General features: G+C 38.2%; 1 protein-coding gene across 1 annotated transcript in view; it reads right to left on the bottom strand.

The window, feature by feature from the left end:
• Positions 1-22,368, bottom strand: part of SCFD2 (sec1 family domain containing 2) — a 391,182-nt gene that overhangs the window by 306,404 nt on the left and 62,410 nt on the right. Inside the window, exon 4 of the mRNA XM_043906784.1 lies at positions 8,789-8,964. Within this exon, the coding sequence (XP_043762719.1) occupies positions 8,789-8,964 (176 nt within the window). The remainder of the gene's footprint in view (positions 1-8,788; positions 8,965-22,368) is intronic.

Below are 22,368 nucleotides of genomic sequence, written 5' to 3'. Positions count from 1 at the left end.
GTGTTCAATAGATTGTTATTATATGAAATGGAACAGAATATTTTCTTTTGGAAAATGCGTCTGAGTTTTTCCCTCCACCATCTGGAAGTGACACCTCTCTTGGCAAGGAACTAGAGGGCAGAGCTTCCCTGGAGGAGGCAGAAAGTGATGAAGAGATGATTTATATTTCTGAGGACCAGCAAAGTTTATTCCATCTACCAATGAGGCAGTGTCTCCCCAGGTGTTCTGAACTGTGGGGAAAGAGAGGAATAGAGGTCTTTTGAGTTAATATAAGAGTCTAATTACATGAGCCCCTTAAGAACCAACATCTTAGGCTACTCAGATCTCTTTAATTACAAATGTCTTTCATCTGGAAATTTACCCATAAATTTCTGTGGAAAAAATTTTAAACTCTAACAATTTAGTGTTTCATAAAAATAAGTTAAATCTCCTACACTACTTCCAAATAACTCAGAATCTAGGGATGTTTAAGAGTACAAATATCAAGACACTCCATTATGGGGATCACTTCCCCATGAGATCATAAATGATCAGAATTACAAGACTCACAGCACAGACTTCTGTGATGAAAATTATACTGAAAGATGGCCGTGTGAATTAGAATGCTTGGCCGCTATCACTGAAACTCAAAACTGCAGTGGCTTACACCAAGTAGGAATATATTTCTCACTCACATGAAGACCAGGTCAGGAGTCCAGGGCTGGTCTGGTGTTTACACCATCTTCAGCAAACCAGTTATGGTTCTTCCATCTTTCCATCAAATATCTTCAACACAGCAGCTTCCTCTCATAATTCAAGTCAGCCACATCCTATTCTTAACATTTCAACACAAAGAAAGTGTGGGAAAAGCACATACCTGTCCTTTCACTGCACAGCCTGAAGGTGGCCCACATAATCCTACTCATTTCTCACTCACGAGAACTTGGTCGCATTAGGCTGGTAGGCTAACTGCAAATCACTGTCATTATTTTGGGTGATCACATAATATGTACGTAAAAAGGTGACACTAGGTGGTAGGGACATTAAGAAGCCTCTGTCCTTAAGGCCATGGGGCAAGATATCCTTTAAGACTCAGGCAAACCACTCAAATCTTCATCCAATTACTGCAAGCCAATCAAGAAATGAGAATACCAGATCACCTTACCTGTCTCCAGAGAAATCTATATGCAGGTCAAGAAGCAAAAATTAGAACCACACATGGAAAAGTGGACTGGTTCAAAATTGGGAAAGGAGTACATCAAGGCTGTATACTGTCTCCTTGCTTATTTAATTTATATGCAGAGTACATCATGTGAAATGCCAAGTTGGATGAATCACAAGCTGGAATCAAAATTGCCAGGAGAAATATCAACAACCTCAGAGATGCAGATGATACCAGTCTAATGGCAGAAACTGAAGAGGAACTAAAGAGCCTCTTGATGAGGGTGATAGAGGAGAGTGAAAAAGCTGGCTTAAAATTCAACATTCAAAAACTAAGATCATGGCATCTGATCTCATCACTTCATGGCAAATAGATGGGGGAAAACGAAAACAGTGACAGAATTTCTTTTCTTGGGCTCCAAAATCACTGCAGATGGTGACTGCAGCCATGAAATTAAGACGCTTGCTCCCTGGAAAGAAAGATATGACAAACCAAGATAGCATATTAAAAAGCAGAAGCATCACTTTGGTGACAAAGGTCCATATAGTCAAAGCAATAGTTTTTCCAGTAGTTATGTACGGATGTGAGAGTTGGACCATGAAGAAGGTTGAGCATCAAAGAAACGATGCTTTTGAATCATGGTGCTGGAGAAGACTCTTGAGAGTCTCCTGGACAGCAAGGAGATCACACCAGTCAATCTTAAAGGAAGTCAACCCTGAATATTCATTGGAAGGACTGATGCTGAAGCTCCAAAGTTTTGGAGCTTCTCAGGGAAGGCTTCTCAGGGAAAAGCTATCCAGGGAAGGCTTCCCTGAGGAAGTGGCATTTCAGTTTTAATCTGACCAGCCATGAGAAGAGCTGGAAAAGAACATTCTAATAAGAGAGATTAACAATTGTTAAGCCCCAAGGCTCCCTATTTGTCAGAATCAAGTTGCTTTAGCTCTAGTTTTCTTTATTTAGGCCTGCTATACATGGGACAGGATAAAAGAACATGTGTGTGTTTGTGTGTATGTGCATGCATGTGTTCACGCTTAGGAAGAGGAGATCTGTAACTCTACTCCTAGGATTAATATTTAACATCTAGCAATAATGTGGAACACTCCAAAACCAGGAAGAAAGAGAACCTGGGGCCATACAGAGAAGAGATGAAAAACAAAACAAATGGTTACAGAAGTTGAAAGATAGTATAGCCTTTTTATTTAAAAGATTTTTTTTTGGTTTTCACTTGTTCTAAATAGTGTTTCTGGGTACATATATTTCTTAAATAACGTTAACTAATTTCAGGTATATTGTTCTAACTAACTTTTAGCTCCCAATGAGAAATTGACAGCTGTAAATAAAATGTCTTACACATTTTATTTTAATTAAAATGAGAAGGCTGAGCACGAAAGAATTGATGATTTCAAATTGTGGTGCTGGAGAAGAGTCTTGAGAATCCCTTGGCCCACAAGGAGATCAAACCAGTCAATCCTAAAGGAAACCAACCCTGAATATTCATTGGAAGGACTGAGGCTGAAGTTGAAGCTCCAATACTTTGGATATCTGATGCAAAGAGCTAACTCATTGGCTGGGATGAGTAGGGATGCTGGGAAAGACTGAGGGCAGGAGGCGAAGGGGGCAACAGAGGATGAGATGGTTGGATGGCATCACTGACTCAATGGACACGAGTTTGAACAAACTCCAGGAGATACTGAAGGACAGGCAAGCCTGACGTGCTGCAGTCCATGAGGTCATAAAGAGTCAGACACGACTTCGCAACTTCACAACAACATACACAAAACAGGTTAAAAATAAGCAAATTTAATATTCAAATATTTGTACATTAGTACCATAAATTAATATATATTTCAAATATCACACAACTTATATTTAGGGATCCAAGCTAAGTCACATTCTTAAGCTACCAGGAATCCACTCATAAAAATCTTAATCTAAGGATTTGGTAGCACCAGCTAAGAGATCTTCCCCAAAGCATCTATTCCTTGGTCTGAGAGCAGTTTAGGAGAATGTTCAGTACCGCTTAAACTATCATGATGTATTCACAGCATTGTCTAATAGTCACAAATTTGCATAAAAGAAAGACCAACTTAACTTATGAAAGGTACTACAGTGAGATAACTACTCCAAGTGACAAATCTTTCTATCATACTCACGATCGGGCTTCCCTGATAGCTCAGCTGGTAAAGAATCTGCCTGCAATGCAGGAGACCCCAGTTCAATTCGTGGGTCAATTCAAAGATCCACTAGAGAAGGGATAGGCTACCCCTCCAGCATTCCTGAGCTTCCCTTGTGACTCAGCTGGTAACAAATCCGCCTGCAAGGCGGAAGAACTGGGTTTGATCCCTGGGCTGGGAAGATCCCCTGGGGACGGGAAAGGCGACCCACTCCAGTATTCTGGCCTGGAGAATTCCATGGACTGTTTAGTCCATGGGGTCACAAAGAGTTGGACACGACTGAGCGACTTTCACTGTCTTTTACTTTTCATGAACAGTGAAGGCAAGCTGCCACTCAAATGTCACAGTTTTAACACAACGGCTTTGCCAAAAGAGCAGTAAGAAAGGTACCAAGTCAGACCCAAGGTCTGGGGAAATTTTCATTGACTTTCTACCTTCAAAACCCAAGTTCGCTGACTCTCAGACACAACTGACTGTAACACACACTGCTATTTGATGTACCCTAGCAGGGGTAAAAAAAAAAATACTGCACTTAAACTGAGAAATGACACTGATTCCAAGATGCATCCCAATTTCAGAAATGTGAAACAAAGGATTTCTTAGAATCAATAGAAATGGTAGTATTCTTCAAGCCAAATATGCCCCTTTTCTTTTCAGCATGGAAAATGACTTTCACTATTTTCAGCTCAGTCATAAAAAAGTTTTCTTCTGTATTATGTTCATTCCTACCTCTCTTTATATACAACTGCTTAATACAAATGTCCAAAGATATAACTGATAAATCCCCATTTAACCTTTTCTCCCAAATATTTGACATTTCATTCAAAATAACCAAGCTACCAGAATAAAGAATAAGAAGGGTAGAAAAAGAAGAGGCTGCCAGCCAATGAGGGCAGATTCTGACTCTCAAAGAGCTGAGCCTCACATTGCCCCCCGCACGCAGGACAACTCCCAGGAGGAGAAAAGAGAGCTGAGCCCATTCACTTGTCCTGAACTTGCTAACTGAATAAAACTCCCTCTCCCTAAGAAAGGAGGGAATAAAGGGTCAGAAACAGACCAACAGCATGCCTAGAAAGAACCTCTCCTTGTGGGAATCTATGTGTGTGTTGGGGGATGGGGGGTGTTTCCTCCTAATAACTTGCCTTCGCAGTTAAAAACACATATTTGGTCTCTGCCCAAAGTTCCAGGCACATAAGCCCTTGTAATTTCCTGATCAACACGGTGCCAGGAATATCTTTGTTTCCAATATTTGGTCTTGGACCCTGACTCCTGGCACACAGAAGTCCTAAATCTCTAGGAATTTCCTGGGTGATAGGAGCATCTTTTGTTCTAATGAGGGGGTTACTGGTGGGCTCCTGGGTAGCTCCTGGATGGGGGCTGTCACCAGAAAGGCCAAGCCAAGAACAGAAGCTTGGACTTTCGGTTACATACCCACCCTCCATCCTCCAGGGAGGGGAGAAGAGCTAGAGACTAACTTATTAATCATGCCTAGGAGATGAAGCCTCCATAAAAATCCCTAGAGTAAAAAAAAAAAAAAAAAAAAAAAAAAAATCCCTAGAGTACAGAGTTCACAAGCTTTTGGGGTTGATAAACACATGCATGTGCTGGGAGGGTGGGACACCCCAACTCCATGGGAACAGAAGCTCCTGCTCTCAGGACCCTTTCGGACCTTACCTGAGCTCTAAGGACCCAGTAAACCTAAATAAATGTTTCCTTGAGTTTTGTGAGCCATTATAACACATTATGGAACCCAAGGAGGTGGGGGTGGGGGTGAGGCATGGGAAACCTGATTGATAGTGGGTTGGTCAGAAGTATCAGAGGCCCAGACTTGTAATGGATGTCTACAGTGGGGAGCAGTCTTGTGGGACTGGGCCCACAACCTGTGGGGTCCATTTAGTCAGTCATAATTGAATTACAGGACACCTCCAGTGTGTGACACCCAGGAGTGAGCTGGAGGATTGCCTGGTGTGGGAAAAACTCCTACACATTTGTTTTCAGAAGTGTTAAGAGTAGAAAGTAAAGAAACAAGAGGTTTTCTTTTAAGCACGCTCCACAATTTTTCTTCTCAGGAAAAATCCTATGAAAAATCTCCATAAATGTCAACAACACTCTGGCCTGAATTTAGGGATCACCATTTTCGGCTTCCTCCCTCACTCTTTATCGAAATAATATTGCCAGCACTTTGCAAGTGACAAGTCAGGACCTCCCAGGGTGCTCACGAAGTCAGGAACAGACCTAAAATGAGCCATTATATTCCAAGCCCAGCTATCTGGCTGGGGGACCTAACAGAAGCACTAGAGCACTGAGAAGGTAAAACTCATCAATTTGCTACAGGACAAGCAGACATCCTGTCATTTGGTTTAGTTAAACTTCATCTGTTAAAGAACAGATACTCTGAAATTTAGTATCTCATAAAGAAAACTAATTCTATCTATTAAAAACTACTTTGGCAACCGACAAGACGCCGTGCCTACTTTTCACTACAAAGACGAGAACAGTTAAAACTAAAGCGACATTTACCTGGGAAATCTTGAGTGGCTCTATAAATCATTTACATTTTATTTAAAAGCCATTTTCCAAGTTGGATTTTTTTTATTTAGAAATGTAAATTTTTACCTAAAAAATAACTGGAGATGGGTATCACATACATATTTATAAAGCATGCTTTCAGAAAGCATCAACACAGATGCTTCCTCTCCTATACACTTTGCAATCGTTTCATAACCACCACCAAGTTATGATCAATAAAATTTTTTCTTTGAAACAATTAGCATAATAACATCAGATATACAGTGTAGAAATGGCATTTAAATCTGGATTTAAAGAAAAATACTGTCAAACATCATCAAATAGTAAGTTAAAAAGATGGTAACATATTTCTATGTAACAGTCTCATTATCCCTTAATAAATTTTAATTTAGAAAAACAAAATCTAGGTGAGAATATATTAAAACCATTATTCACATAAAGTAAACTGACAGGCATCTGCAATATTTCTGACTCAGCTAAAAGAATAATGACTAATACCGACTGAGCATTTACTATATGTTAAGCAGTATAACTTAGTGATATACATATGCAATCTCGTTCAATCCTGATAACATTATGATGTAGGTACTTTATTCCCGTTTAATTGAGGAAGCTAAATCAAACTTTCTTGCTAGAATATAAAAAAATAATTCTTCATAGGCTACCAAAAGAAGTCTTTTTGCTTATGAATTCTTCACAGGGTTTACCACAGTAAACCCCACTGCACGTGTGTCTGCGTGCAGTCATGTTCGACTCTGCAACCCCATGGACTGCGGTCCACCAGACTCCTCTGTCCATGGGGATTCTCCAGGCAAGAATACTGGAGTGGGTTGCCATGCCCTCCTCCAGGGGATCTTCCCGACCCAGGGATCAAACCTGTGTCTCTTATGTCTCCTGCACTGGCAAGTGGGTTCTTTACCACTAGTGCCACCTGGGAAGCCCATATATATATATATACATCTAAAAATTCAGACTCTGCATTATGTGAAATTCAATACTTATGCATGACAAAAATAGCAATAATAATTACTCAGCAAAATATAATTAAGAAGAAACTTAAAAAATAATATTTAACAGTAAAACTTTAGAACATTTTCTTTATAGTCAGGAATAAGATGAAAACACCTATTTTCATTGCAAGTTTTAGTATGCCTGGTCAGTGCACTAAGAAAGAGCTATCACACTGAGATGACCCTGAGGGATGGGATGGGTAGGGAGGTGGGAGGGGGGTTCAGGATGGGGAACATGTGTACAACCATGGCTGATTCCTGTCAATGAATGGCAAAAACCACTACAATATTGTAAAGTAATTAGCCTCCAATTAAAATTTTTTAAAAAAGAAAGTGCTACCACATGTGGAAAGGAAGAAACAAAACTGTTATTATTTACAGATATTACTGCCTGCAGAGGAAATACAGGAGAACCAATGACACAGCAAGAAACAGGAAAACAAGCTCAGCCCAGTGCTCTGTAACAACCTAGAGTGGGTAGGATGGGGAGGGAGGTGGGAAGTTGGAGGGAGATTCAAGAAGAAGGAATATGTGTATACTTATTACTGATTCACATTGTTGTGTGGCAGAAACTGACACAACATTGTAAAGCAATTATCCTCCAAAGAACTTTTTTTTAAAAAAATTGGATAACAAATATAAATACAAAATGCAAGGCTGTCAGACATGTGATCACCAATCAAAAGTCAAGACTATTCCAATATACCAGTAAGCAATTAGAAAATTCAATTTACATACGGTATTAGAATCATTAAAATACCCATGAAAAACCTAGTGGTCAGTTTGGTCACAGGTATTTTTAAACTCATCAACATGCATGGTCAACAAATTTAACAATCCTCTCCAAGGTATGTGTCCTAGAGACACTCTCTCACATGTAAACCAGAAGACAAGCTCCAGGATATTCATCTCATTCTTTCTAACCACACACACACACAAATATGGAACAGTCTAGCTATACATCAATATGGATTGGACAAGTTTTTGGATATTCATACAATTAAATCTGTATATGTCAATTTGGATTATCTTAAAAACAGAATGCTGAGAGGAAAAAGCAGGTTGTTCAGGGATACTTATAATATGACATCACTTACATAAAAAGTAAAACCCATAGCACAATATTCTGTATTATTTATGGAAAAATAAGTTTTTAATAAATATATAGAAACAAGGTATCAAGCTTCTGATTACCCCAGGAAAGGAAAAAGGAGAATCAGAGCGTGTAACGGGTTAAGTATCAGAGATGCTTCAACTTTACCTCTAGTTTTATTTCTTTAATGAAAAAGCATATAAATATAAAAAATTACTAAATTATATTGAATCTATGTGTAAAATACATAAATATCCAGTCATAATATTTTGTGCTTCAGAATACCTTATATTTTTAAAAATACATGTTTTTTTAAGTATCCCATGCAAATATTTTAACAATAATGAAAAGGCCATACCCCATGTACATATCTCTTCATAAAACTACAAAGGGAGTTTGCCTCCCTTTCATCTTTACTAAACATCATTTTAAGCCACGTTATTATATGTTGTTAAGGATTAGAAACTATTGTCAGAAGAAGTGTAAAAAGTAGCATATGTTACAGGAAAAGTAGCAAGAATTGAATAAAGATGCCATGAAGATTAAGAAAGGTCCAAACGGCATAAAATCGAAAAGAGGTTTTCAAAGTTTAGTACTCAAAGAAAACATTTATCTAAGTATTAAGTGAGAAGCCAAAGACATTACTGTCAAGAGGAAAAAAAAAAAGTAGGTATAGAAAAAGCTGCTACTTGCATTTTAAATTGGGGGCACTTACAGAATATGATATAAGGCACATGTCAACAATATGATTTATTACTCAGATTATAATAAATATTAAATTTTTCCCTGGAAGTAAAAACTTTAATTATTAATATCCCAAGAAGCTCCCAGAGCAACATACCTGGAGAAGGAGCCTTTCAAAAGCCAGAAAGTTGTCCCACTTGGCCGTCTGTGGGTGTCTCAGAGTTTGAACAGTGGCCAGCCCAAGCTGTAGGAGCCCACAGTGATTCCCTAGGGATTTGCGGTTGTTCTTGAAGAGCTGAATATAGGACATGAGCTGCCCCGGAGTGACTCTCCCTGGAAAAACATACAATTTATCAGTGTACCCTCTTCTGGGAGCGGTGAAAATAAAGAGGAGCATGCCATTAATACTGCTACTGCCTTGCTGTTGCCGTTGTTCAGTTGCTCGGTCGTGTCCGACTCTTGTGACCCACGGACTGCAGCATGCCAGGCCTCCCCGTTCTTCACCATCTCCCATTAGCACAAAACTTCAGAGTCAACTGCAAGCTTCCCTAAGCTTTTGTGACCCTTAAAACAACACAGTGACAACAGCAAGCCTGAAACTACCAACTGCATTTTGCAAGCAAGAAAACAGATGTTAAGTGGTCTTGCCAAAGCCATATTGCTAGTAGGATTCATTTCATAACTCTGCAATACCCCATAAATGAGTTCTCAAATAAAGTCTTATGAATAAATATTTCTTGGGCTCAACGTGGAGTACATCTCCAAGACATATGATATAGCAATCTAAGAGCCAAAAAGGCAAGGTTTCCGATTGTGTGTGTTATGTATATAAAGCAAAGGAGAAATCTGTTAGGACTACAGCTAAAACTTTATCACTGATATCAATGGGTTTATGACAATATCCTTGAGCATAAAAGCAGACTGTTGTTGGAGCAAAAATGTATGGAGAACCAGAGTGGAAAAAACCCTGGGAGGTGAGATATTAAAAGAAAGGGTTTCATATGGGTGACAACACATTTACAACCATGGTCACCTAGATCTAGAACAAGACTCTCACCTTATTAAAGACTGGAGTACCAAAAACACAAACAAACCCTGTTGAAGAGTCAGTCTTTCAGACCTCTAAGTCCAGCGTTTTCCTAAACAGCACTCCTTCCATTTAGTCACTTCCCATTCTATTATGTCAGATCTCATTCCTGCCCTTCATCAATGCAATGGGAAGAACTCCAGAACACCACAGTTTCTCCTCACTGGGCAAGAAGAGCGCAACGGAGCCAAACACAGATGCAAGGCCAGTAAATCCGTCCTGTACATTTCAGCCTCACTGTCTTCCCGGTTTACCCTCTGATGCCTAAAATCCAGGTTTGCTTGCTATGCCTAGGTTTGTTAATATTTGGCAACAAAACTACCTGCATTTATTTAGCACATGCCCTCTTCTGATTTTCACAGCAACCCTATGGGGTAGCAAACAAGTGAGAGTTCAATTAGTGGTTTTGCTACAGATTATAATACACAAAAAATAAAGACCTTGTCACAAGAAACTTACAAGCCTGTAGTAAATTCTACCTTTTTATTGAATATTTTGAAGAGATTAAGGATTCTAAAGTGCCTTATTAACCACTTATATGGGGCTTCCCTGATAGCTCAGTTGGTAAAGAATCCGCCTGTGATGCAGGAGACCCTGGTTCAATTCCTGGATTGGGAAGTTCCGCTGGAGAAGGGACAGGCTACCCACTCCAGAATTCTTGGCTTCCCTTGTGGCTCAGCTGGTTAGGAACTTACCTTCAATGAGGGAGACCTGGGTTTGATCCCTGGGTTGTGAAGATCCCCTGGAGAAGGGAAAGGCTACCCACTCCAGTATTCTGGCCTGGAGAATTCCATGGACTTGTATAGTCCGTAGGGTTAGTCAGACATGACTGAGCAACTTTCATTTTCAAACAATAAGAACAGTTGGTGGGGGGAGAACAGTGGAAATGAATAGTACAGAGCTGAGTCTCACTAGTTTCTTTGGTCCCTTGGTAAAGCATAGTTCATTCCTGATTCTCAAGCAGCAAGCTAATAATTTGCTAGCTTAAGTACTAACAGAGAAAAGCCTCATTAATCCCTTCTTTGCTTGGTTTTAAGTTGGCTTGATTAAGGTATAATTTACATACAGTAAAATTCACTCTTTTCTGGTTCAGGGTGTTCTCAAAATAGTTCTATGAATTTTGACAAAAACACAGTCACAATCAAAATAGATTATTTCCTTTGCTCCCAGAAGTTCCCCCTTTTGTAGTCAGTTCTCTTTTCCCATCCCCAGTCCTTGGTGAACACTTGTCTGTGTTTTTCTGGTTTCTGTCCCATAGTTATTCCTCTCCAGAATGTTCTATAAATGGAATCATGCAGCACACAGCCTTTTGAGTCTAGCTTCTTTTACTTGAGCATAAGGTATTTGTGCTCATTCATGTTGTTGCTTCTATCAGTTTGCTGTATTTTCTTGTTGAGTAGTAACCTGTTGTATGAACCACAGTTTGTTTAAACTTATCCATTCACCAGTTTATGATCATTTGGGTTGTTTCCAATTTTTAGAAATTATGAATAAAAACTTCACAAACATCTTCATATAGTATTTTATGTGCGTATGTGTCTGTGGACATACGACTTTAGTTTTTTCATAAGTAAATTTCTAGGGTTGCTGGGTCATATGCTAAATGTATGCTTAACTTTACAAGCAACTAACAAACTAATTTCCAAAGTGAGCTGTCCTACTAGTGACAAATGAGAGTTCTGTTGCCTCACATCCACAATAGCCTTGGTATTGCCACGTATTTTTGTTTTAACCAGTCTAATAGGTTATCCAGCACCATTTTACTGGGGTTTTAATTTGGATTTTTTAATGACTAGTAATGTTGTTCATCTTTTCATGTGCCTATTTGCCACCCTGTATCTTTTTTGGTGAAGTGTCTGTTCAAATCCTTTGCTCATTTTTATTGTTTGCTTTCTTATTATTGAGTTAAGAGTACCATTAACTTTTACTAATCCATTGGTTCAACACATGTTTTGGTGCTAGGGACTGTTCTTGCTGCTAAGCATAAGCCCATGAACAAATCAGAGAAAAGTCTGTCCTCATGGCCGACAAATAAAGAAGACAAATGACTCCCGGAATGATGATCTAATTAATCCAGCTCATTACATGTCACTCTCTTAGGGGATGGGATCTTTTGTGCAGAGGATGAACATTTTTACACAAGAACATCTTCTGACACATTAAATACATGAAAACAAATTTTCACGTGAGATGGGTTCAGATCTGACACTGCAGTGAGCACCACTGATTTCTTTAAACACGGTGCTGCAGTTGATGGCAGTGCAGTCCCTGGACACACAAGGCTCTGCTGACCGAGAGAGACAGTCACAGAACAATCACATGGACAATCACGCAATCACTACTGCGACAAGGACTGCTAAGGCAACAGCTAAAGAGTCTGGAAACCGTGAAAGGGTCTATGTGGTACGTAACTGCCTACCTCTCCAACCCTACCTCCAGGACCTGAAGGAGAAGAAACTAAAAAGGCTCAGGATACACACAATCCATTCATAACATAACTGCCCTTTAGAGAGCTCTGAAAAAATGGGAATCATCAGAGAAAGTCATCAGGTCTGTTTAGATTTCAACTGCAATAACCGTATGTTCAACTTAGAGATAAGAATGTCTTCAGTTCAAAAATATAGTTAAACTTTATTCAGTTAGCATCTTCCAATCTCAGACTTGGACTCAACAAGCATATTCACATAACACCACCTTCCAACATAAAGCATGAGATCCAAAGGAACAAATGGCTATATTTCACAACAGGAAATGCCAACAGAATACTACATTGTGAATTAGTGATTATTCACCCTTGCTGCTCTAGTCACTGCATATCTTCTCCTTACATACACAAGCCACTAACACTTCTTTATATGTGTCATGAAAGCAGGAGGTTTTTGGTAAAAATCCAAAACATGGTAATTTAAATTTATTAAAAGAGTACTTTACACAAATGCTTTAATATATAGACTAGTGACATTTTAAAATATAAGTTTAATCAGAATCCTACATAAAACAAGTCAAATTAACTAATTGACTATTAAAAATGTTACATAATAAGACTAATTAACTTGAGAAAACTTCTCAGTTCATTTTAACTAAAACCGCAAGCAACTAGGACCAGGTGATGAAAAAGTAATAGACAGAACATTTATTCATATCTCATATTACCAAGAAAAAAAAAACTTCTCAGGTAGATTTACATAGTGATTTAAAAATGTCAACCCAAGAAGGCTTGCCAACACATTTTTTTTCAGTCATAAAAACAAGGGTTATTTTTACATCAAGACATAATACATAGCAACTCTGTGAAAAGGGGCAATTTTGAAATTTGAAAACTAGTTTTCAAGTAAGAAAATCTACTAGGCTTTGTTTTTTTTTTATAGTTTTTCAGAAACAGGCTTCTGATTTTTAGTTAAGAAAAAAACAGAAAACTTTAACAACATTAATTCTAAGTATATTTTGAAATAGTAAAATAGAATTATTGCTTGGGAGAAAGGGGACAGATTTAGAAAATAAAATGATTTAATATTTTAATATTGTCTATGATCCTTATAATATTTAATTCCATTGAATTCAAATGAATTATGGAAATTATCTTTCTATTTACTACATACATTTGATAAACTAGACTGCAGCCATGAAATTAAAAGACACTTACTCCTTGGAAGGAAAGTTATGACCAACCTAGACAGCATATTAAAAAGCAGAGACATTACTTTGCCAACAAAGGTCTGTCTAGTCAAGGCTATGGTTTTCCCAGTAGTCATGTATGGATGTGAGAGTTGGACTATAAAGAAAGCTGAGCGCTGAAAAATTGATGCTTTTGAACGGTGGAGTTAAAGAAGATTCATAAGAGTCCCTTGGACTGCAAGGAGATCCAACCAGTCCATCCTAAAGGAGATCAGTCTTGGGTGTTCAGTAGAAGGACTGATGCTGAAGCTGAAACTCCAATACTTTGGCCACCTCATGCGAAGAGCTGACTCATTTGAAAAGACCCTGATGCTGGGAAAGATTGAGGGTGAGAGGAGAAGGAGACGGCAGAGGATGAGACAGTTGGATGGCATCACCGACTCAATGGACATGAGTTTGAGTAAACTCCAGGAGTTGGTGATGGACAGGGAGGCCTGGCGTGCTGCAATTCATGGGGTCACAAAGAGTCATACATGACTGAGTGACTGAACTGAACTGAACCTTCTGAACCTGTTTTGTGGCTTGGTAAGATATATTTAAAAATATTTACACATATATGATTTTTTGTTGATTTTCTTAACAACAACAAAAAAGAGCAGTCTGTCAGTGCTAGATTTGACTTAATCCCTCAAAGTGTGTCTTAATGGTAGAAAGCAACCATCAAAAATTTTGTCTAATTTAGCTACTAAATGTTTTCTTAAAAAAAAAAACTCTATAACAAATAATAATACTGTCATGCATGTTTTTTATTCATCATTGTCATGAAACTGTGAATGAAAACCCAGTATGTGAAATTTGAATAAACAAAGTTATGTCTTAAGACATGTATTCCCAGAATTCAAATATCAGCATTTCATTTGTCTCCTTTTTAATTATTTTCTAATATAATAAAGGCAAATCATATTAAAATAATTAAATATAACATGTTCTGCTAAAACTCTGGTTTATTAACCAACACACAACTGGCAAACAGGAATACTTTTAATATTACACAAAAAGTCACACCTATTCATTTGTCACTTTTCTCGTTATTTTAACATCCTGTGCCACCAAATAGGAGCAGCTGAACACAAAGTAAATAAACATCGCTGAACAGTGCAAGCAGTAAGAGGAGCTGAGTCCTGCCCGCATTTCCAGTTCTCCCTCTTAGCTCTGCTTGGCCATATGCCCTGTCTTGGAAGTGCTTCCTGTTCGGTCCTCCCTGATCTTCAGGGCATTTTGCCTTTGCGTCCATAAACAAACAGCCTCAGCTTCTCTTTAGATTCCCTTCCAGTGGGCTACCTTCAACTCTTTTGTTCACATGAAGTCCCAAACACACTGTAACATTTCTTTATCGATAGGAAACTGGCATACCTTTTTAACTGTGCTAGTATTTTAATCAAGATTTTTATTGTTTTTCTTGGTTAGTGCTCTAATTATAAATTTGTATAGATTTTTAAATGGGCTTCTGCTAATGATATGTTTTATCATGAGCCCTGATAACCAGTATGTGATTTTGCAAAACAAGTTTTCCAGGAATGCATGTAAATTACAGCAAAAGCGCTCATACTAACATGTAGACACAGGTGGCGGTGCTACTAAAACAAAACTACAGGTTGGTAGGCAGCATGGTCAGCGAAAATTTCCAGTGTTAATTCAATAGTTGACATAAGAAAGCTCTTGTGTACAAAAGATGGTTTTGGAGTTCTTTAAATAATGTACAAAAGGTTCAGAGGGTAGACTGAACACATAGGTTTACATTCTCATCTCATTTCATCAGAAAGACAAAAAGGAATTAAAAAGGGAAAGAAATACACAACAAAGAGATCCTTGAGATAGTCTCTAAGCTGATAGAGGCTTCGAGCACCATTCCTCCCCATTTGTTGGTTATCTCCGTAATTTACACTACATTCTTAAACTTTCTTCTTTGTTCTGTCAATTACAGATGCTATCCTATGGCTTTTCGTCTTCTAAGCAGAGGATATTAATCCCTCTTTGCCCTTCCCTCTACTGTGTATTTCCCCCTTTCATCTTTCAAATCATCTGTACTTTCGTTTTCATCTGGTCAAGATGGATAGCATTTATATTTTGTTTTATGGCCATAATTTAGTCTTATGTGCTTTTTAAAAAATAACTTTATTTATTTACTCTGGATGTGCTGGGTCTCTGTTGCTGTGTGGGCTTTCTCCAGGTGCGGTGGGTGGGGTGCCTCTCCAGTTGCCGTGTGCAGACTTCTCTCCCCGTGGCTCCTCTGGTTGCGGGGCATGGGCTCTAGCGTGCCCGGACTCAGTAGTTGCAGTTCCCAGGCTCTAGGGCACAGGCTCAATAATTGTGGCCCATGGGTCTGGTTGTTCTGCAGCGTGTGGGGTCTTCCCAGACCAGGGATCGAACTCATGTCTCCTGCACTGGCAGGCAGATTTCTCTGCCACTGAACCACCAGGGAAGGCTTTATGCGCTTTTTGTATAGCTTGATTCAAACAGTTCAAAAGCAGTCAATTGTGTTTCCATCATAATGAACTATGTAACTATTAATGACAGACCCAAGGCACAAATTATGACTGCATTTCCTTACACATATACTTTGGTCCTGGAACGCTTATGGGTTTTTTCTAAGGGGATGGGGGAGTTGCATTCCCTGCCTTAATCAAAGCTGTAAAGTCTCCTAATTTCAAATACACTGTCTCATCTTTGAAGTCCAGGTTATGTTGTTGCTGATGTTTTTAACTGAGGTATAGTTGAGTTGGGGGGTATTTTGTTTTGCTTTTTCCCCTCCCTGAATACTTTACAACCAAACTCCCTCATTCTCTAGTCCCATCATGGGCGGACTGTTCTCTAGGCCTTTCTGTGTAATCAGCAGCCTGGAACTGACTCTGTTGCTTTCCTCTATTTGAACACTGTTTGGTCATATTTCTGATTTTTCTTTCCTGCTATGCTGCCTTGTTTTGCTGGACAATATCAAGTAACCTCCTCAGAAAAGGTGTGTGGAAAGCCAAGTTCTTTTTATCTCTAAAAAGGTTTTTTCTTGCCCTCCAAGTTTAATAATAACTTATCCAGATCTATAATTCAAGGTTGAAAATAATGCATTGCTTCATTATCTTCTGGCTGAGCATTGCTCATAAGAAACCTGTGCTAGTCCTATTTTTGTTCCTTTGTAGACGAGCTTCCTTTTTTCCATCTAGAGGTTCATAGCATCTTCTCATTCCCTTGTACTCTGAGGAGTCATAGTGATGATGTCTAGTTTAGAGGGTTTTTATTCTTTCCACTTGCTTTTCAGTTAAGCCTGTTCTACTATTTGATATGTTTTTCTTCACATCTGGGAAGTCTCACATTCTTTCCTTACTAATTTCCTGTCCTCTGCTTTTTCTCTCTTTCTAAAACTTTCAATAGTTCTTGGGTCTCCTGATTTGGTTCTCTATATATTGTGCTTTTTGTATCATATTTTCAATGCCCCGTTCTTTCTACATTTTAGGAGATTTTCTTGATTTATCTCTAAACTTTGGTTGAATTGCTGACTCTTTGCGACCCCATGGTCTGTAGCCCGCCAGGCTTCTCTGTCCATGGGATTCTCCAGGCAAGAATACTGGAGTGGATTGCAATTCCCTTCTCCAGGGGATCTTCCCAACTGAGGGACTGAACCTGGGTCTCCTGCACTGCAGGTAGATTCTTTACCATTCAAGCTACAGGGAAGTCCTGAATTTTATTTTTTTTACCATAATACCTTTATTACTAAGACCTTCTTCTTCTTTTTTTTTAATCATTTTGTTTATTTATTTGGCTGCACCAGGTCATAGTTGCAGCACTCAGCATATTGAATCTTCATAGCAGCATGAGAACTCTTAGTTACAGCCTGTGGGATCTAGTTCCCTGACCAGGGATCGAACCAGGACCCCCTGCATTGGGAATACAGAGTCTTGGCCACTGGCTCACAGGGAAGTCCCTAAGAGCTTCTTTTTTAACATGAGCTTTATAGAGATATAACTCACATATCATAAAATTCACCCTTAAAATGTACAATCCAGTGGTTTTTAGTACACTCAGAGTTATGTAATCATCACCACTATATAATTTCAGAACATTCTCATTATCCCAAGAAGAAAGCCTGTACTCAAATTTCCCCAGTTATGAAAAAGATATACAGCTATATAAATCCATACATATTAGAATATAGCCTAAATAAAATTTCCAGTTTGGAAATATAACTGTACTTAGTTAAACCAGGAAACAGAAATAACAGAAGGGAGAATATTCAGGCAATTATAACTATAACAGAATTCTGGCTTTTTAATATATAATAATACTATGGTGATGCACTAAAAAAATTTTTTTAATTGAAGTATAAATTCCTGGGAGGTAATATAGGACTAGAAAAATATTAAATCATGGAGCAAAACAAACAGTAAAAATAAACTTCCTCCCCTCCTCCAAAAACTTTGCCTGGAATATGTGACAAGGCACTGCAACAAAGAGGGGCCACTTACCTAGAAGATATAACCAATTTCAGACTCAGAGGCCTCAGGTATAATGGAGAGGGAAAGTGAGGAATGTAACATAAAATAAAGCATACACATCTTACGTATGTAGCTCAGTTACTTTTTACACATACATCTATCCACGTAACCACCACCCAGATCAAGGTATGGAATATATCCAGCGCTCTAGAAGATTCCCTCGACAACTACCTAATCAATAATCCTACAACAGCAAACCATTACTTTTAACTCTCTCAGTACAGCTAATTTTTTGTTTGCTTTTGAATGTCATATACACAGATACACTATTTTGTGTCTAGCTTCTTTAGTTCAACATCGTCCAAAATCTCAATCTTTTTTTTCCCTTCCAGAGTTGTATTGTTCTATACAACTATAACTGCTGCTCTACCCACTCTACTTTGAAGGATATTTAGGGTCATTATAAATAACGAGGCTGTGAACAGTCTACCACACACCTTTTGGTAGACTCGCTTCCATTGGACACATGCCCAGTTGTGAAACCAGTGGATCAGATGGGTATACTTAAGTTAATACGGCTGGTTTTCCATGGTTGTATCAATATAGCCACACACTTTAAACGTGATCAAATTTAACCTAATTTAACATAAATTTTAAAGTATACATATAATGTTTAAAACCTGGCACAACTGTATAATTAAGTTTCCTTCATGGTATTTTTATGCTGGGTAGCCAAAACTCTAATAAGAGAGAGAGAAAAGAAGTCACAATGGAAACCACATTGCCATGCTCTTAGTACACACCTTTATTTTGCTCATTGTTGGTTTACTAGCTTATTTACTTACTTTCTTACCTAATTATGCAGAAAAAGGCCTGGAAGTCAAGATACTAATTTAGGAACAAAGGCTACACTGAAGAGTAAGATGATGGTGGGGTTGGTGCCGGGGGGGTGGGGGGGGGTGGGCGTGGGAGGGGATAGACAATTACTTTTTATTCTACTAATGTTATGATATGAATCTTCTAGAAATGTGTTATATTACTTTTTAAATAGTCTCTTGGTTCTGAAATAAAATAATGTCTGTTTCATGTGGAATTAATAGACAAGCATTTTTCTCTGGGAAATTTGAGTCTATTACTATCACTGATTTGTACAAGGGATGAAGCATTGTCTTTCAAGAGAAAAAGAAATATATGAGTAATAATTACTGCTAGTTCCCCACCTCTATTGAGGTCAAAGGACAAAGAAATATGGTTAACATGCAGGTGGGGAGATTTAAGTCAGACCTGAGAAAAAAATTCCACATTCGTGATGACTATTAGACATTGAAACCAGTTATTAAAGGAGGAAGAGGGAAGACATTATAAATCTCCCGTAGGGATTTGAAGGGCAGTATATACAGCCATCTGTATAGTGAAACTTGGATAAAAACCAGCTGGGAATCGACGTCTACTTTTATAACACTATAAATACTGAAGAAGGTTTTCCTGAGATTTCCTTTAAATAGTATGTTTCTTGTTAAACAAATTTTTGAGCTCTACAGTATTACAAAGATAGAATAAGAAAGCAATGTGAAAAGAGCATTTTAATTATATGAATCAATTCAATCAAATGGATCCAAAATTGAGAAATCTATTGCAAGATACCATTGCAGGAGAGTACGGAATAAAGCATAACTGCTGCAGGACCAGAGGTCACAAATAGAAAATAAACAGCTCTCCCTGAGATTTGTACAAAAACCATGAAATATAAAACCACCAGAAATATTTATGGTTTGGCTTTCTTTGGAAATGCAGCCTTCCTGAGGCTTAAACACTGCATCAATGTTTACAAATTCAGCTGAGCACATGGAAAGGCACTGATAGACTACTCTTATTTTCCATGAGGCAGACTTCCAGCCTGCCAGGTAAGGAGCCATTCCCTGGTGGGTCCACCCTGACACGGAAGGCTGTACTTCCAAATAAAGCAACTCCCACACCACAGCCATGGATCTTTCCTTGGGGGTTTCTAAACTCCTAGCCCATATTCTCATATGCTGAAGATTCCTTCTGTTGAGAAAACATAAAAATTAACAAAAGGAGGAGGAGGATGAAAAAAAAGATGCACCAATTAAAAAATATAGAGTCAGAGGACAGATGCTTGAAGAAAGTGTATTAGAAATTCAGATGACCATTTGCGGACAAGGAAATAGAGTAGCAGAGGCAATTCAGGTTTTGTTTTAGGTGATGAAGTGTAAGAAGGAAATATCTGTTTGCTGACCTTAAGGCTTTGGGGCATTGTTAATTATTAATTCAGTAAAAACTCTTTCCGGCTCTTTCTTTAGATTCTCTACTTCTTCATATCCCTAACTGGATGTGTTCTTTACAGCTCTGCCTTCAACCCTCTTCTCACTCATTCTATATTATTTTCCTGGATGATCACTCTTATATTTCCTTAGAAATTTACTACTTAGGCTCCAACATAATGACTAGGTAACTAAATCTCCAGTCTCCACTTTCACTTCTGGAAATCACTACTCTAGCCACATGTCACCCAACTACGGTGATCAGGGAACAATCCTACAGACAATGCAATCCCACCCCTAGATTGGGTAGAATACTCTTCATACTCAACGGTATGACTTTTACTGGAAAGACAACTGAAAGCATATGGTCCTTCATACATTCTTTCCAAAAAGAAAAAGAATAAAGTGAGCCTATCACTTCAAGGAAAACAGCTATTTGTTTTGTCAAAATCAAAACTCAAGTTTTCATGTGAAATCATAATTTTGGAAAGCTCGTATCTGCCTCTATATCTTTACATTCTAATATGTAAAGATTTCTAATGATAACAGTGGGGATATCAACAAATGTGGTTTGTTATATTGTATAACATGTGTCAACATTTGGAAAATCTGCATAATTCAGAGAACCATTATTGTCCAAGTGACGAATGTAAAATGCTATAAAATAATGTGTGTGTAAAAGAGCCAAAGTGCAAGAGAGATCAATGGTCTTTAATGTACCAGAATGTGGAAAATTCAATGATATGGTTTCATGTTCTACACTGCAATTACCTGTAAGAAATTACCTCTTGTAAATTTGGTGTAGTATATCTGCAATTCTAGAATATCCACAAAATTTTCTGAAAATTATTTAAACAATCTTTCCTTTTTCAACTATATATCTTTGTAAGGCCAGCTTTTCTTTCTATCACAATAGATTCTATAAAGAAGCAGATATGAGAATAGAGCTGCCTTCTATTAAACCAGACGTTAGAGAGGTACAAAAATGTAAGATGGTGCCACTCTCTTCCCCACATTATTTTATTTGAGAAAATAGTTATTTTTCACAAAAATATGTTACATTAACATGAAATAGGTTTCTTATAACATTTTACATTAATTAATATTTGAAAATTTTTCCCTACTTGAATCACTAATGTGATGTTTTCTTCCTAAATATTTAAAAAAATTTTCCCTGCTTGAATTCCTAATGTGATGTCTTCTTCCTATCTATCAGTCTCACATATAACAATAGATAAATGCCACATAACAAAAGCTCATGGCGTCCTCAATAGTTCTGTTTTGTTTTCCATTCATAGGTTGTTGTGAACATCAATAGCTTTTAACAATGTAAAGGGGTTCTGAGACAGAAAAGTTTGAGAACTTACTGTCTAAACCAGTGTCCCTCTTGGATTCCACAGGAGAGAGACAGAAAAAGTAATCCATTAACTACATAATGAATACCAACTGACAGTATTAATTCAAGAATTTATTTATTCGCTCCATAGACACTCAATGACTATACAGGAATTTTAAGGTCTTGTGCTAGGTGCGGAGAATACTAGGAAGCACGGATAAGAATCCTCAGCCCCGACTACTCAGGGTCTGGTGGTGACTACTCTAACAGAAATATGAGCAGAACAGTACCGATAGGAATGTGAGACGTCACCCTTCAGAAAGGATGATAAGGGATGAGAGACAGGATGGAAAAACGTTGGAGGAGAATTTTAAAATACAGGAGCCTGAAATGAGCATTCTTTCTGGAGAATGAATAGAGCAGGATAAGGCTTTAAGATCAGTAGCAATTATTAACTGAGTGAAAGAAAGTGAAAGTGAAGTCGTTCAGTCGTGTCCGACTCTTTGTGACCCCATGGACTGTAGCCTGCTAGGCTCCTCCATCCATGGGATTCTCCAGGCAAGAATACTGGAGTGGGTTGCCATTTCCTCCTCGGGCGGATCTTCCCGACACAGGGATTGAACCCAGGTCTCCCTCACTGCAGGCAGACTCTTTCCATTAACTGAGTATCTACATGCAAAGCACAACAAAGGATACAAATAGAGCTACAGTCTTCCAGGAAGCTAGAAGTAAGGAAGAGAAAGCATGAAGCAGTTATCAGAAATAAGAAGATAATCAGAAGAGCAGAGTGACATGAAGACCAAGGGAAAAGAATCAAGAAAGAAGACACGAGCAGATGCTGTAGGATATCAAGAGGACCAAGAAAGAGTAGAAAGGAGAGTTGTAAACAGAAATGGTACTGTACCAACCTAGAGGGGTGGGATAGGAAGA

This window comes from Cervus elaphus, chromosome 6 (assembly GCF_910594005.1).
Source record: "Cervus elaphus chromosome 6, mCerEla1.1, whole genome shotgun sequence".
Classification (NCBI taxonomy): domain Eukaryota; kingdom Metazoa; phylum Chordata; class Mammalia; order Artiodactyla; family Cervidae; genus Cervus; species Cervus elaphus.
Note: the sequence above shows the minus strand (reverse complement) of the source record. Positions and strands in the feature narration are given on the sequence as shown.